This window comes from Octopus bimaculoides, chromosome 2 (genome assembly GCF_046866305.1).
Source record: "Octopus bimaculoides isolate indiv1 chromosome 2, ASM4686630v1, whole genome shotgun sequence".
In the NCBI taxonomy this organism is placed as follows: domain Eukaryota; kingdom Metazoa; phylum Mollusca; class Cephalopoda; order Octopoda; family Octopodidae; genus Octopus; species Octopus bimaculoides.
In genome coordinates, this window is record NC_142929.1 from 157,205,473 (window position 1) to 157,220,072 (window position 14,600).

At 38.0% G+C, this 14,600-nt stretch overlaps 1 protein-coding gene across 1 annotated transcript in view; it reads left to right on the forward strand.

The window, feature by feature from the left end:
• LOC106877051 (testis-specific serine/threonine-protein kinase 3) overlaps nt 1-5,195 on the forward strand; it is a 16,563-nt gene extending 11,368 nt beyond the window's left edge. The window contains exons 2-3 of the mRNA XM_014925837.3: nt 834-1,135; nt 4,622-5,195. Of these exons, the coding sequence (XP_014781323.1) occupies nt 834-1,135; nt 4,622-5,074 (755 nt within the window). The 3' untranslated portion in view covers nt 5,075-5,195. The remainder of the gene's footprint in view (nt 1-833; nt 1,136-4,621) is intronic.
• The last annotated feature ends 9,405 nt before the right edge of the window (nt 5,196-14,600 follow it).

Genomic DNA, 14,600 nt, shown 5'->3' on the forward strand with positions numbered 1-14,600 from the left:
ACATACATACATGCATGCATGCATACATACATACATACATACATACATACATACATACATACATACATACATACATACGTACATACGTACATACATATATTGTGGAGAGCGGCTCCAGTGACATTTGAACATGCAACGTACATAACCGAAACAAATCCTGCTCGAAAATTTCATCAATCCACCGCCTTAGGTCGGTACTTCATTTTTCGGCCCCAAAAATCTGAAAGGTTAAGTTGACATGGGCGAGATCTGAATTCCGAGTGCAGAAATCCGAAACAAATGTTGAAAGGCATTCTTTCCGACGATCTAATAACTGTGTGTATGTATGTACATACATACATACATACATACATACATACATACATACATACATACATATACGCATACACACACACACACACACACACACACACACACACACACACACACACACATATATATATGATATGCTGAAAAATTCATAGGCAGACGAAGACACACTCATGGAATGTGACCAAATGAGGTTTATTTTTCAACATAGTCCCCCCCTTGCTATCCATACACTTGTTTGCGCTGCTCGGATCCCATTGATGAAGCTTTCAGCCGGTTGGTGAAAAAAAATTATCAACAGCAGATATGACGTCATCATCACTGCAGTACTGGTTCCCAGCTAAGGGTTTTTTTCGTGTTGGGGAACAGATGATTGTCAGATGGGACCAAATCAGGAAGACAGGGAGCCTGATCAACCAGTTCAAAGCCACTGTCATGTGATTACAAAGCAAACTTCTGATCCATACAGCCAAGACTGAATATTCGACTTAGTTTAATCACTTAGATTCTTCTATTTCTTCTAGGTAATGGCAGTTTCTCTAAGGTCAAGCTACTGCGCAGTCTGACTAATCACTCACGACAATTTGCAGTGAAAATCGTAAACCGTTCGAGAGCTCCACGAGACTTCTTAACTCGATTTTTACCGAGAGAATTGGAATTTTGGCCCAGTCTTAATCATCCAAATATTATAAAATTTCACGAAACTTTTGAAGAAATGCATCTTGTATATATGGTCCTTGAATACGCCAGCCGTGGAGATCTTTTAGCACACATTCAGAAATATGGTTCTCTGCCGGAAGACAGAACAAAAATACTTACACGACAGGTAAGTTTTTTAATCTTATTTATATATTTACGTTATTAGTTTTACTTGTTTCAGTCATTTGACTGTGGGCATGCTGGGGTGCCGCCTCGAAGGGTTTCAGTCGAACAAATCAACCCCAGGACTTTTTTTTAAAAGCCTAGAATAGCTGAGTTACGGGGATGTAAACACACCAACACCGGTTGTCGAGCGTGGGGACTGACAAACACAGATACACACACACACATATACATGCATTTATACGAGGGGCTTCTTTCAATTTCCGTCTACCAAATCCACTGACAAGGCCTGAGGCTATAAGAGATGACACTTGCCCATGGTCCCACGCAGTGTGACTAAACCCGGAACCATGTGGTTGGGAAGCAAGCTTCTTACCACACAGACAATGTGCTGCTCAGTTTCCTTCTATCAATACGAAAATACTGATCACTTCAAGGGGATATGATAGAAGACATTCCCCCAGCATTGCGCTTATTATACTAGCAAACTGTTTACTTTTTTTCATCTTATACTGGAGGAAGGGCCACTGCCCTTGACCTCAAGCCCTCCCAGAGTAGTAAGACTTATACGGTTGATATTCAGTTGAACATTTGTAAATAGACATGTACATTGAAATGAAGAGCAGGAAATAAATTACGAATAGTTGATGTTTGGGGTAGGGAGGAGTCGGAACAGTGATTAGTCTGGGTGGTGATGCAGTTATTGTTTAAACCCATCAAATTTGTGATCAAAGACGTTCCATCTATGACCATTTCAATTTTTTTATATCATGAACTACGTTGTTTTAATAAATTTTTCTTTATTTAAGAGTTACAGTACAGGTACCCTTCATTATCTTATAATGGCTCAAACACGAGCCAGTTAGAAGTGGTGTGCAAATAGCTAACAACAGCAGAAGAAAAGGCAGAGAGAGGAAAGCGATCACGTTTATATGCCAGTGTTCGTAGTGTGATATTAAGCGAGTTTTTTGCCAATCGTTTGAATGACTGCAATCTTGGATGTTTGTGTATATTGCTGCAAAATCGTTCGCTGATTTGGGAGTAGTATTCTATTGGCGGTGGAGGGGATTTTATTTAGCAATTTATAAAGGCTAAAGTATTTTCTGGTCCGGAAAAAGGAAGACTAGTCTTGGGGTATTGCTTTAGCTGTGCCACTGAGGGATCGCCAGGGGAGATTATCAGGGGATTGTGAGAACGAATATTTTAAGATAATCTAACAATGTGTTACTAATTGTAAGTCAACAATTGTCATAATGTATGTAAATATCATCAAAACAATGGAGAAAAATATTTAGGAAAATACAAGTAAAAAGAGAACATACTCCCGTAAATAATCTTCTATTTTGTGTTACTTCTTTTAATACAGTCTGCTCTCAGAGAGAGATTGGGGAGAGTGGGAGAGGTGGATGTGAGTAAATAGTAGCATGTGTATACGTCTGAGTGTAGACAGTTAAATAGGATACTATAGATAATGTTAATGTGAAGGCAATGTACTCCACTTGTTGTCGGGACCTCAGGCTTGGACAAGAATTTAGACTCTGCTGTACCATGCTAGCCCATTGCACCAATATACCGTCGATTAAATTGACTTTAATCCTTGATTGTACTTTATTTTATCGTTACCGGAAAGGTGAAAAGCAAATTGACTTCAGCTGGGATTTCAACTCTGAACGTAAAGAGCTGAAGAAATACAAGGATTCTGTCAATTTAGCACCCTCCCCCGTAACTAATGAATTTAGTTATTTAGTAATTGAGAGTCGCAACTGTCCTAGCAATAATACTTCTTACTGAAGGATCGATGGGTTTTTTTTTCATCTTATCATCGACGCTAACAGCTCTCTCTCTCTCTCTCTCTCTCTCTCTCTCTCTCTCTCTCTCTCTCTCAACCCAGTAACTAAATCTCTACGCCAATCATGGGCAAAGTGCAACCTGCGGGACTTTCTGAATGACACACCTAACAAAAAGTTACCTTAAATTCTTTTGGTAGTGCGGCCCGCCCGATGATGAGCCACGCTTCATGCTGCCTCACATTGAGTCACTTGTCATGCGGCCCGCTTTGAAGAAGGTTGCCGATGCCTGCTCTGCGTTGTTGCTTGACCTCCTATTAGTAGCAACCAAACCTTTCCCAAATCACACTCTTTCATTTTAAAAGGGGTTTTGATGGTTTTGATTATAGGATCACTCGATCAGGGCTAACTTGGAGTTTAATGATAAAAACTTTAAATTAGTAAAAAATACTTCCAATATTCTCCTGTAAAGTATGGCAGAGACACACCTAAAATAAGGTAGAAGCACAATATTATGACTCCATTACTGAGGGGAATTGGATCATTGACGAGCGTGCATTTAGCTAGAAGAGTTGAGCTCATTTTTCTTTTTTCAAGCAAGATCAATGCCGTATTAAGGAATGGGCACAACTGAACATTTACCCAAAGTTCTCACGAGTTTAGATGCCAAATGCCAACCAATGTATGTTGTGGTTTGAAGTCAATAAACGCATAGGATCTTATAACACTGTTGAAACGTCCTTAGACATGCATTTTATGAAACATTGGACCTCGAAATATATCACAAAAAGATATAAGTAAAGCATGTAAGTATTGGGTTGAAAAATTCTTTGGGTTAGAAAAAGTCGAAGGCTGCTCGATTTTTTTCTATCCTAAAGGGTTTTTCAACCCAATACTTACATGCAGTTATCTATAGCTTTATTTGATGTGCATCGGGATTCCAAAAAAGAATTATTTTACGTTCTCTTGAAAGTTTATAAAAGTCTTATGACGTCAATGTATTTTAATTGCTTAACTCTTTAACTGAGAAATTAATTTTCATGGTTATTCCAGTAATGATGTTAAGTATTTACTGCAAGTCACGTTGCCTCAATAAAACTGGACATATCTCAACGGAAAATAGTGTCGAACATGGCATTTCTCGACAAAAGATAGATTGGTATATAAAACTGCTTTCTGCAGTTAACGGTAATAAAATTTTCAATGGCTATATCTGCTTCCCGCAGTAAAAGCGAAATCAAGGATGGATTCTTTTTAATAGTTAATCCGACCCTGTTCACAGGTATCTAGTTGTTACTAGCTTCGATATCAATTGCCAAGTAGTGAGCTCCGCAACATCAGTTCCGAAAAGACAAATACTCAGATGTCTGTACATGTAGCACAAGCTATTTAATTCTCCATTCAACAATATTATCAATTTTCATTTATTTTTTCTCTCTTTTTCCTTCTTGTTTTGCTAAACCCCAGATCAGGCCAAATCGAATATAGCTATGATTAAAAGCGTTTCATTTGTGACTAGCATGTCTTCTTTTTCAGATACAGCATATCTAAAGTTGTTAACCAATGTGGCCTATCATTTTTAAAGATAGTAGAGTGTGTGTAAGATTTTAATGATATTTGGCTAGTTACTAGCAAATCGACTACATATCATCTCTCGTATCGATTCGTCTTATTTATTAATTATATTTTATTCATTGTTATAGATATGCCAAGCGATCCATTACCTTCACAGTCAAAACATTACTCATCGTGATCTCAAACTGGAAAACCTTTTACTTGATGACCTTGGTAATATCAAGATTACAGACTTTGGTTTCGCAAAACGTAATTATGTAGGAGAATTAAGTCGAACATTTTGTGGTTCCAAGTCATACGCCGCTCCCGAAATTCTACTTGGGAAACCTTACGATCCCCGCAAAGCAGACACGTGGGCAATAGGTACGATCCTTTACATTATCAGTACAGGTAAAATGCCGTTTGACGAAAACAAAAGCATAAAAAGTATTCTAGAAGAGCAACAGAAACTTGATTTCCCTCTATACAACTATCGAAAACTGAGCAATGATTGTAAGGACCTTTTGAAAAATTTATTTACATTTGAATATACTAAAAGACCGACTGTCTTAGAAGCACTTTCTTGTCAATGGTTTAAATAAGACTGAAAAACAATATCATTAAACTCATCTAAGAGAATTATAATGGGAATAAATGGCAAAAATAACGTGATTAAAGAACTGAATTAATCGAAACAGTTAAGAATAAAAATATCAAATACAATCAACTTATTTGTATGTGTACGCCATATATACACATACATACGTATGTATGTATGTATGTATGTATGTATGTACTTATGCATGCATGTATGTATGTAAATGGTTATATCTGATTCCCGCAGCAAAATCGAAATTAAGAATGGATTCTTTTTAATACTTAATCCGACCCTGTTCACATGTATCTAGATGTTACCAGCTTCGATATCAATCGCAAAGTTGTGAGCTCCGCAACATCAGTTCTGAAAAGACAATACTCTGATGTATGTGCCAGAGATTATGGCACTCTCATATCTCTGAGCCTGCGATTCATATTGGCACCAGACATCTCGCTCTGGCTTGTCTCTGGATAATGTCAATAGAGTGGAGAGGGTCTATAAGGTGTTGTGCAAGCCTTATTGGACCTAAAACTCTGCACAGGCATTGCTGACCTCTCCTCAATATGTACTGCTTTCCCCCGCCCCCTATATATATTATCTTATTTTCAGTATATATGCACCTTTATTTTTAGTATATATTTATTCATTCTTAGTATATATTTATTTATTCTTAGTATATATTTATTTTATTTTTATTCGGAAGTCCTGCGGCGATGCATGCAGAACTGACGGGTTGGAAGCATGAAGTCGTCTCCTTGTCGCCCAAGACAGCGATAGGATTCGGTTGTTGCATGGGTGTCTAAGCAGCTCCATTTGGAGAGGGTACTGCTCACTCGGAGGCCGGGGAGGTTCTAGAAGAGGCGAGCCAAAAATTGCCTGTCTTTCTATATCTGGTCAGCTTAGCGCGACTGACGGATGTCCACCCTGCGCTCGAAAAACAAGGAGACATTTTTTTACAAAATCTGGGTTGGAACTTGAACATTCATGTTGGAATGTGCGCACTCTGTAGGATAACAAGAGTGATTGTAGGCCTGAAATACGCACTGCACTTGTTGCTCGCGAGCTAAACCGCTATAACATTGATATAGCTGCACTTTCAGAGACTCGTATAGAAGGTGATGGTCAGCTTGAGAAAGTAGGAGGTGGATACACCTTTTTTGGGAAGGGTAGGCTGAAGGAGGGGCGCAGAGAGGCTGGTATTGGCTTTCCATTTCGATCTGATATCTTTAAGAAGTTGGAGGAGCTTCCTGTTCTTATAAATGAACGTCTAATGACTACGATTGCACCTGAAAAGTGGACGGTTTGCTACTCTAATAAGTGCCTATGCACCTACTTTGAATAGTTGTGAAGAAGATAAAACTATTTTTTATATCCAGCTGAGAGCCATACTTAGGAAAATCCCCAATTCTGATAAAGTCGTTCTACTGGGGATTTCAATGCTAGGGTTGGAACAGACTGGCAAACATGGAACTCTCTAGAATGTTTTGGTGTAGGGAAAATGAATAGCAATGGTCTCATGCTGCTGGACCTTTGCGATGAACATAGACTTTACATCACAAGTACTCACTTTATGCACAAAGGTGATCACACAACAACGTGGATTCATCCAAGGTCTAAAGTTTGGCACTTGCTGGATTATGTCATCATCCGCAAGTGTGACATCTATGACATTTGTAATGTCAAGTCCTTTCATGGATCGGAATGATGAACAGATCACTGTCTAGTGCGAGCAAAGTTCCGGATGATGATTAGAGTGAAAGAGAGAAGAGGACCAGTTGGCATTCCTCGGCGTCTGAATGTCCACAAGATATATGATGCTGTGTTGAGAAAAGAGCTTCAGACTTGCTTGTCCAGCATTGAAAATACTACAGTATGGGAAGATTTTCGAGACCAGGTTCTTCAATGTGCTGCTGAAACACTGGGATATGCTACTGTCAGACACAGAGACTGGCTTGATGAAAATGATGCTAAAGTTCAGCGACTATTGGGTGTAAATTGCCATGCCCACAATTTATTGCTGCAAAGAGGACTTTCAGTTGTGCCGCGAAATCTAGCAATTGCCCACTATAGCAGTGTAAAATCACTACTGCAGCGATCTCTCAGGAAGATACAGAACATTTGGTGGGAGGATCTTGCTCGTGATGTTCAGGCTGCTGCTGATGCAAATGACAGCAAGAAGCTTTACCATCTATGAAGCAAGTTTATGGGCCTAAGAGCTCTGCATCAGTTCCTTTGTTTTTCAAGAAATCTTCTACTCTATTTAATAAATCAACAGAAATCACAGGTTGCTGGATTAAACGCTTCTCTGAACTCCTGAACCATGAGTCAGTTGTGGATGAAACAGTGATTGATACTATGCAACAAAGACCTATTATTGGCTCCTTAAATTCCACGCCCTCAATAGATGAGGTAATGACAGCAATAAGTAAATTGAATTTTGGTAGGGCACCTGGAAGGGATGGAATTTGTGCTAAGATCTTGCAATTTTGGTAGTGATTACATCATACAGTCCTTTCATGAATTTATTAGTGTAGTCTGGAGGGATGTTGCAATACCTAAGGACTGGAAGGGTACAATTATTCTTCCTTTCTATAAAGGAAAAGGAGCCAGAATAATGTGGTAACTACAAAGGTATTGTTCTACTATCAGCTGCTGGCAAGGTTCTGGCAAATATTCTTCTTACCCGCCTGAATGGGTGCCTCGTAAATGATGTCCTATCTGAATTTCAATGTGGCTTCCGATCTGGTAGAGGGACAATGGATATGATTTTCACAGCAAGACAGAGACAGGAGAATTAATATAAGCAGAAGATGGATCTTGTCCAGGTATTCATTGATTTAAACAAGACCTTTGATACTGTGAATAGGGCCTTGCTATGGAAAATACTTGGCAAACCTTGGATGTCTGGATCACTTTGTATCTATAATTAAATCATTTCATGATGGGATGGAGGCTTGGGTCAATGTTGGTGGTGGCATGGCGGGACCCATTCCTGTAGAGAATGGTGTCAGCAGGGTGACTCCTTACCCCAACTCTCTTTTCTTTGTACTTTGCTGCTACTTTTACTCATGCTTTTGCTAAGGTTAGCTCTCTGGGAACATAGTCAGGTATCGATCTGCTGGGCGCCTATTTAATCTGCGCCGATTTGCTGTCAATTCAAAAGTTTTTTAGTCTCTTATTCGTGACCTCCTTTATGCAGATGACTGTAATTTAGTCACTCATACAGTGGATGATATGCAAATACTTATGAATCGTATTTCTGCTTCTTGCAAGGCATTTGTACTCAGCATTAGCCTGGACAAGACTGTTGTAATGTTCCAGCCTGCACCAGGAAATCCATATGTGGAACCAGCTATCTGGTTGAAGGAACAATACTGAAAGTGATAGGCGAATTTGTCTACCTAGGCAACACACTCAGCCGTTCTTGCACCCTGGCTGATGAAATATTTTTCAGGCTACAGAAAGCAACTGATTCCTTCCGGTCTCTTCAGTCTCGTGTCTGGTCCCAGCATGGCACCACAAGGCAAGCAGAAATTACTGAGTACCGTGCATGTGTACTGACGTCGCTCCTTTACTCAAGTGAGACATGGACCCTTCACAAACTTCATGTAAAGGTCCTTGAACGCTTTCATCAATAATCAAAGAAACTTTACTATATATATATATATATATATAGGTAAACCATAACAAGTCAGGTGGTATAAAAGGTGAATATATTTACTTAACTAAATGTCATCGTTAGGGTTACGGCTGTTTCTTCATGTAATGATATTTCAGTGCTTAATAAATTGTGTTTACATTCTGTACTAATATGCATGCTGTGCATTATACAATACAATTGCGTATCCACAAACCAATGCAGATAAAGAAAGCTTGCATATCAGATCACAAGAACATCGTGGTTACACCAATGATTCAACTCTCTACCTCCTGACATTTTATGGTTCATATATTCCTAATGAAATAATTTCTTCGATTGCATCTCCTGGACTTCAGCTGCATGGAACTCTGCATTGGATTACTATGTGGTCTAGTAGCCGAGTCCACTGGAAGAGCTTTCTTTGATAGCCACACAATTCTATGAATTCATACATTGCACTACAAATATATACACACGCACGCGCTTGTGTGTGTGTGTGTGTGTGTGTGTGTGTGTGTGTGTGTGTGTGTGTGTGTGTGTGTACGAGTGAGTGAACAAACGGGAAAATAGCACTCCACACATTTAGTAGGAGTTACATATATTTTTTAAATAACAATTTGACTTAGCTCCATATGACTTAGAGGTTCGTAGGCGCGTAGGACGAACTGATCCCATTAGGTGGGTTCGTCCTACGTGATCACGAACCTTGCAGTTAATTGGAGCTGAATCAAAACTGTTATTGAGAAATGTTAGGGGAGGGAGGGGGACTGTGTTTAAACTTGTTTCCAGATGATATTCAAGTGAATATGAACGGTCTTCAATAAAAATGAAATGACATTAAGAATGGTGCACGAGTTACTGACGATGTGGTAAAAGGAATCATATCAACTGGATATTGTGTTCTATAAGTGTAGTGACTCAACATACATCTCTATAAGTTTGTTAGTATAAATATTTCTGCCTATTCCTGACAAAACCCCTGCAAACGTCACAACCGACTGACGTTGCTTTACATCCTATACATTGGAACATTGTTGAAACTGTTTCTTTAATTGTTGGGTATGCAGGACGGGGCAAAACTGCATGGCGTTCACAGGTTTTCTCAGACTTTTGAGATTGTTACCATGAATGTTCCTCTTGAAGCGTTACCAGTCAATACTCGTAAGAAAGGGAGAGAGTTTCAGAGAGTCGATCGTTTTCGAATGAACGACTGGATGTGATGATTTGTACGCGACTTGAAGGTGAAATGTGATAAGAGGAAGTGAGACGAACCACTCAGGAATACAGTAGCGATAGAAAATGCAAAGAGAAGAGACAGTGCACTTGTGGGTCAAAGGCTAGAGCGAGTGACTTTACGACAATTAATCGGTTTGTTCTTTTCTGAATATAATGTATATCTTGCCTACGAAATGTTCAACAAAAAAGATCTTGATTTTGTCCATGTGTAGATATTTCAATAAATACCAATTCAAAGGCTATTCCAACTACAAACGACGTTGATAGACCACCACTCGTACAGAACATTTGTAATTGATAATCTACAATACAAGAATCTGCACAATAATAAAGTAGTAGTAATTCTTTCACATAACACCATTAAAATGCATATTTGACACCTATAACTATATATTCTCAAACATTATATAATTCCTCGTATCCAGTTCGAACACACACGCGCACGCGCGCGAATATATGTATGTATATAAATGGGCTATCCAACGATTCTAAACTATCAAACAGATTCATAAAATACTTATGCTTTCCATTTATATTTCATATATTTCAATATGTAATTCTAACACAGTACTTAATAGTTTACCGCAAACAAGTATGTTCTTAACGAGTTTAATATGTTACAGTTTCAGTAACTTAATCAGTTTACTATGTTACGTTTTCTTTCATGTAAAAATCTAAATTCTTATCCAAATATTGATAGCAATCAGGTATTTAATGCACCGTGCTATAGATATGCACTAAATATTAACAGTATATTTCATCATTTAATTCATGCAAGTTCAGTAAGGACATGTGAAAACATTTACCTAATCTTTTATTTTTGGTATTCTTCAATTCTTGAAATTATTTGAAAATGAGTAGAAATAGAAGTATCGGAAAGAAAACCATTCATGAAAATAAGACCATTCTTATAATGTGTGCAAAGTAGTGTGCCCAGAGGAACCCACATGTCTAAATAGGGGAACTACAAACCTGCAGCAACAAAAATATATTAAAAGTTGCGAAGAGCCTCTGCATGTATGAGATCTGTATCCATCATAACCTTGGGAATTCTGAACATTATCTGGTCAGCAGCTCAGAATACTTAATGTTTTTGGTGTTTTCCTACAAAGGGATAAATGAAGAGATTACGGGGGCTTCAATTTCTATATAAAACTAGCTATTAACAAAGCAATATTTCTCAAGATATAATCCAGCAACTTACCTTTGGCATTTATTGATTGACATGACAAAGTTTAAATATTCAGGGAACTGGAACCTTTTAAATCAGTAGAGCAAATCTGTTCTGTTGGTACGAGTGGAATTTTAAGTATAATTACAACTACGCTTTTGCAACATCCAGTGATATTAGTATTATTGATGCATGTGGCAGTAGCTTCTTAGCCAAGTCAGATGCTTTAGTTCTCTTTAACATAATGCAATAAAGTGCTCCTTTGATGATCCGTTGCGGTTAAGCAACCAATTGCACTTGGAACATCAATGCAGATCTCCAAAGAACCACAGTGGTGAAACGCGCGGAGGAAAATTCATTTAAGCTTGTGTTTATCGTTATTTATCGGACGTCGCCATTTTGAATGCCAGCCTTTATTAACTTAACATGGTCAAGGTGAGCTCTGATTGGCTGTATACAAAAGAGTTCATTTCTGGGGTCCGAAACTCTCGTGGGAAAAAAATTTCGCGACCAGGCCTGCGCTGCTTAACCACAGGACACCTGCCGGGCGAAAGGTTTTCACCTTTGATTCCAGCCTCATTTGCACCATTATTTGGTGCACTTGTATGAGACATTTTCACTCAATGTTGCGGTTAGCCACCAACCGATATTTTTATCAAGATACCATCTCTAGTAATATTGTCAACCAAGTCTGCAGAGCTCTTACTACCCATAAGTTGGAACTGTTCCCATTCGCATTTCTGAGTGTTGGGTACCATGTTCATGATTCTCACTAGAAGATAGGTGGACATCAGTTGGTCCCGTATCCTCATCCAAACATTGCTCGGGAAATAGATCCCGATTCGTGGTTCATTTGCCTTCATCCCAAGCATGGAGCCATTGGACACTGACAGACTGTCACCAATGTGACTAAAAAGCCCTATCTACCCCAGTTTTAAAATCAGAGTGTTCCTTCTCCCAGACAGTCAACCAAGGCTCACGAGTTCTGTCTACCCGTCTATGGAATGGCCATTTACTCTCCTGAGTTCCTCTACTTTTTGTTGGATTTTGATTTTAATGCCACAAGGTTCCAAAATTCACTCTCCTCTCCAAGTAAGCTTAGTGGGGTTTTCGGTTTCGTCACCGACGGCTTGACCGCGTGACGGTTGCACAACTCCACTGCTTAGTCCGTGAGTACATAACACGATCTGAAGATATCTTCCTCGTACTAATCTCAGAGGCCCTGCTGCTCTTCATCTGACAAAGACATACAAAAAGATTTGAACTAAAATTTTTAAATGATCACAGAATTCATACGTAGAAAAGGTTGGAAAACAATAGTATTTCAAAATTCACTATAAGTGTATGTGTACATACACAGTGTGTATATGTATGTATGTGTACATGTGTATATATACACAGACACGCACACATATATATATACACACACACACATATATACATGTACATACATATATATATATATATATATATATATATATATATATATATATATATATATATATATATATATATAACAACATACTTTTTGAAAAGTTACCTGAAGAGACGCACCTTCACCTAAGATGAATGTCTATTGTTTGTACATCATCTCACCTACAAGGTACCGGTGCATTATGGATCGAAACGATCGCGATGGCTCTGAATAAAGAGTCTCGTACATTCCATTTTCTTTCTCTCACATTTTACATAAACTTTACGGACACAAAGGAATTCTTGAAATAAATCCAGCGACTTATACCTCCATACTGTTGTTGACATCAGGTAGTAGAATGACTGTGCACGGGTTCTAAACAACATACTACAAGGTGTATGTGCTTGTGTGTGTGTGTGTGTGTGTGTGTGTGTGTGTGAGAGAGAGAGAGAGAGAGAGTGTTTGTGTGTGAGTGTGTGCATGTGTGTGTTATTAATAATAAGTAAGTAGGCTCGTGGACAACAATGACCCTACAAATATGCATTTCTATACATTTATTACGTTTAACTGCTCGTATCTGACATATGTACAAAGGCGTATTTAAAAAATGCCGAAGAACACTTTTATATGTTTCTATGTAATAATACTTGAAGATTTACATCATGGAAAGTATAGAGAATAATCTCGTTAAATTCGTTATGTTGCAAGTGCTTCACATAAAAAGAAGAGAAAACAGGGAAGAGAAATAGATGGATGGATAGGTGTCGACATTACAACACAATGATAATTAACTTCTTTCAACCAAGTATTCTCATAGTATTACAAAAAGACAAGTGGAAAAAGCTGAGAGCACATCTCGCAGAACAAATTGGCAAAGCTCCGTGTGGAGTCTGATTTAACTCTGACGAGGGACCCAAATCGCCAGTTTATATAGCCCTGAGCAAAACTTTCTGGAACATTCGAATTGTAAATTGGCGTTAAGCTTACATAACTCTCTTTTGATGATTGCCTCCGTTAGCTGATTCATACCAGTCATTTTTATTTAGTTATATTCCTTCCAAATTTATATTAACTAATTAGTATTGACAGAAACAGGCTTGACGGCGCGAAATAATAGTCCCTAAAATTAAATCCGGTTCAAGAAAGAGAAGCAACAATCCATTTCCTAATTCTGATAAATCAAAAGGAACCAACCAATCAATAGAATTTCAAGAACTTTGTTTTGTTTTCGAGTAGTTCTTCAAATAATCACTAAATTAAAAATTGATTCCAGCAAGAATTAATACAGGTAAGGAATACTTGAAGATTTACATCATGGAAAGTATAGAGAATAATCTCGTTAAATTCGTTATGTTGCAAGTGCTTCACATAAAAAGAAGAGAAAACAGGGAAGAGAAATAGATGGATGGATAGGTGTCGACATTACAACACAATGATAATTAACTTCTTTCAACCAAGTATTCTCATAGTATTACAAAAAGACAAGTGGAAAAAGCTGAGAGCACATCTCGCAGAACAAATTGGCAAAGCTCCGTGTGGAGTCTGATTTAACTCTGACGAGGGACCCAAATCGCCAGTTTATATAGCCCTGAGCAAAACTTTCTGGAACATTCGAATTGTAAATTGGCGTTAAGCTTACATAACTCTCTTTTGACACTAGATACATGAAAAGCATCATATTAAATTAGACATCAACGTATATGTTTCATAATGTTTGAGCAGCATACTTTCAATATGAATTGTTTAGAAACAACTTCAAGCAGATAATTTATTTGAACTATATAAGTGGGAACTATAAATGAGAAACTTTCACAAATAGTCGACAATGGTGTTTAGGATTTTGGTCAATTGGTTGATTAAGCGTACGTTTAATAATTTTGGTTCCAAAGAAAGAAAACAGAAGACATTTCTTCTATGTTTTGTTTCGTTTCTTCAAGTAAAGCATGATGGTGTTGATGTTTCTCTGATTTATTGTTGAACTGAAAGTATGATGAACCAGCAAAAATATCACAGTAACATATTCTCAAGTGACTGAATGATTGATTGGTTGATTGATTGATTGATTGATT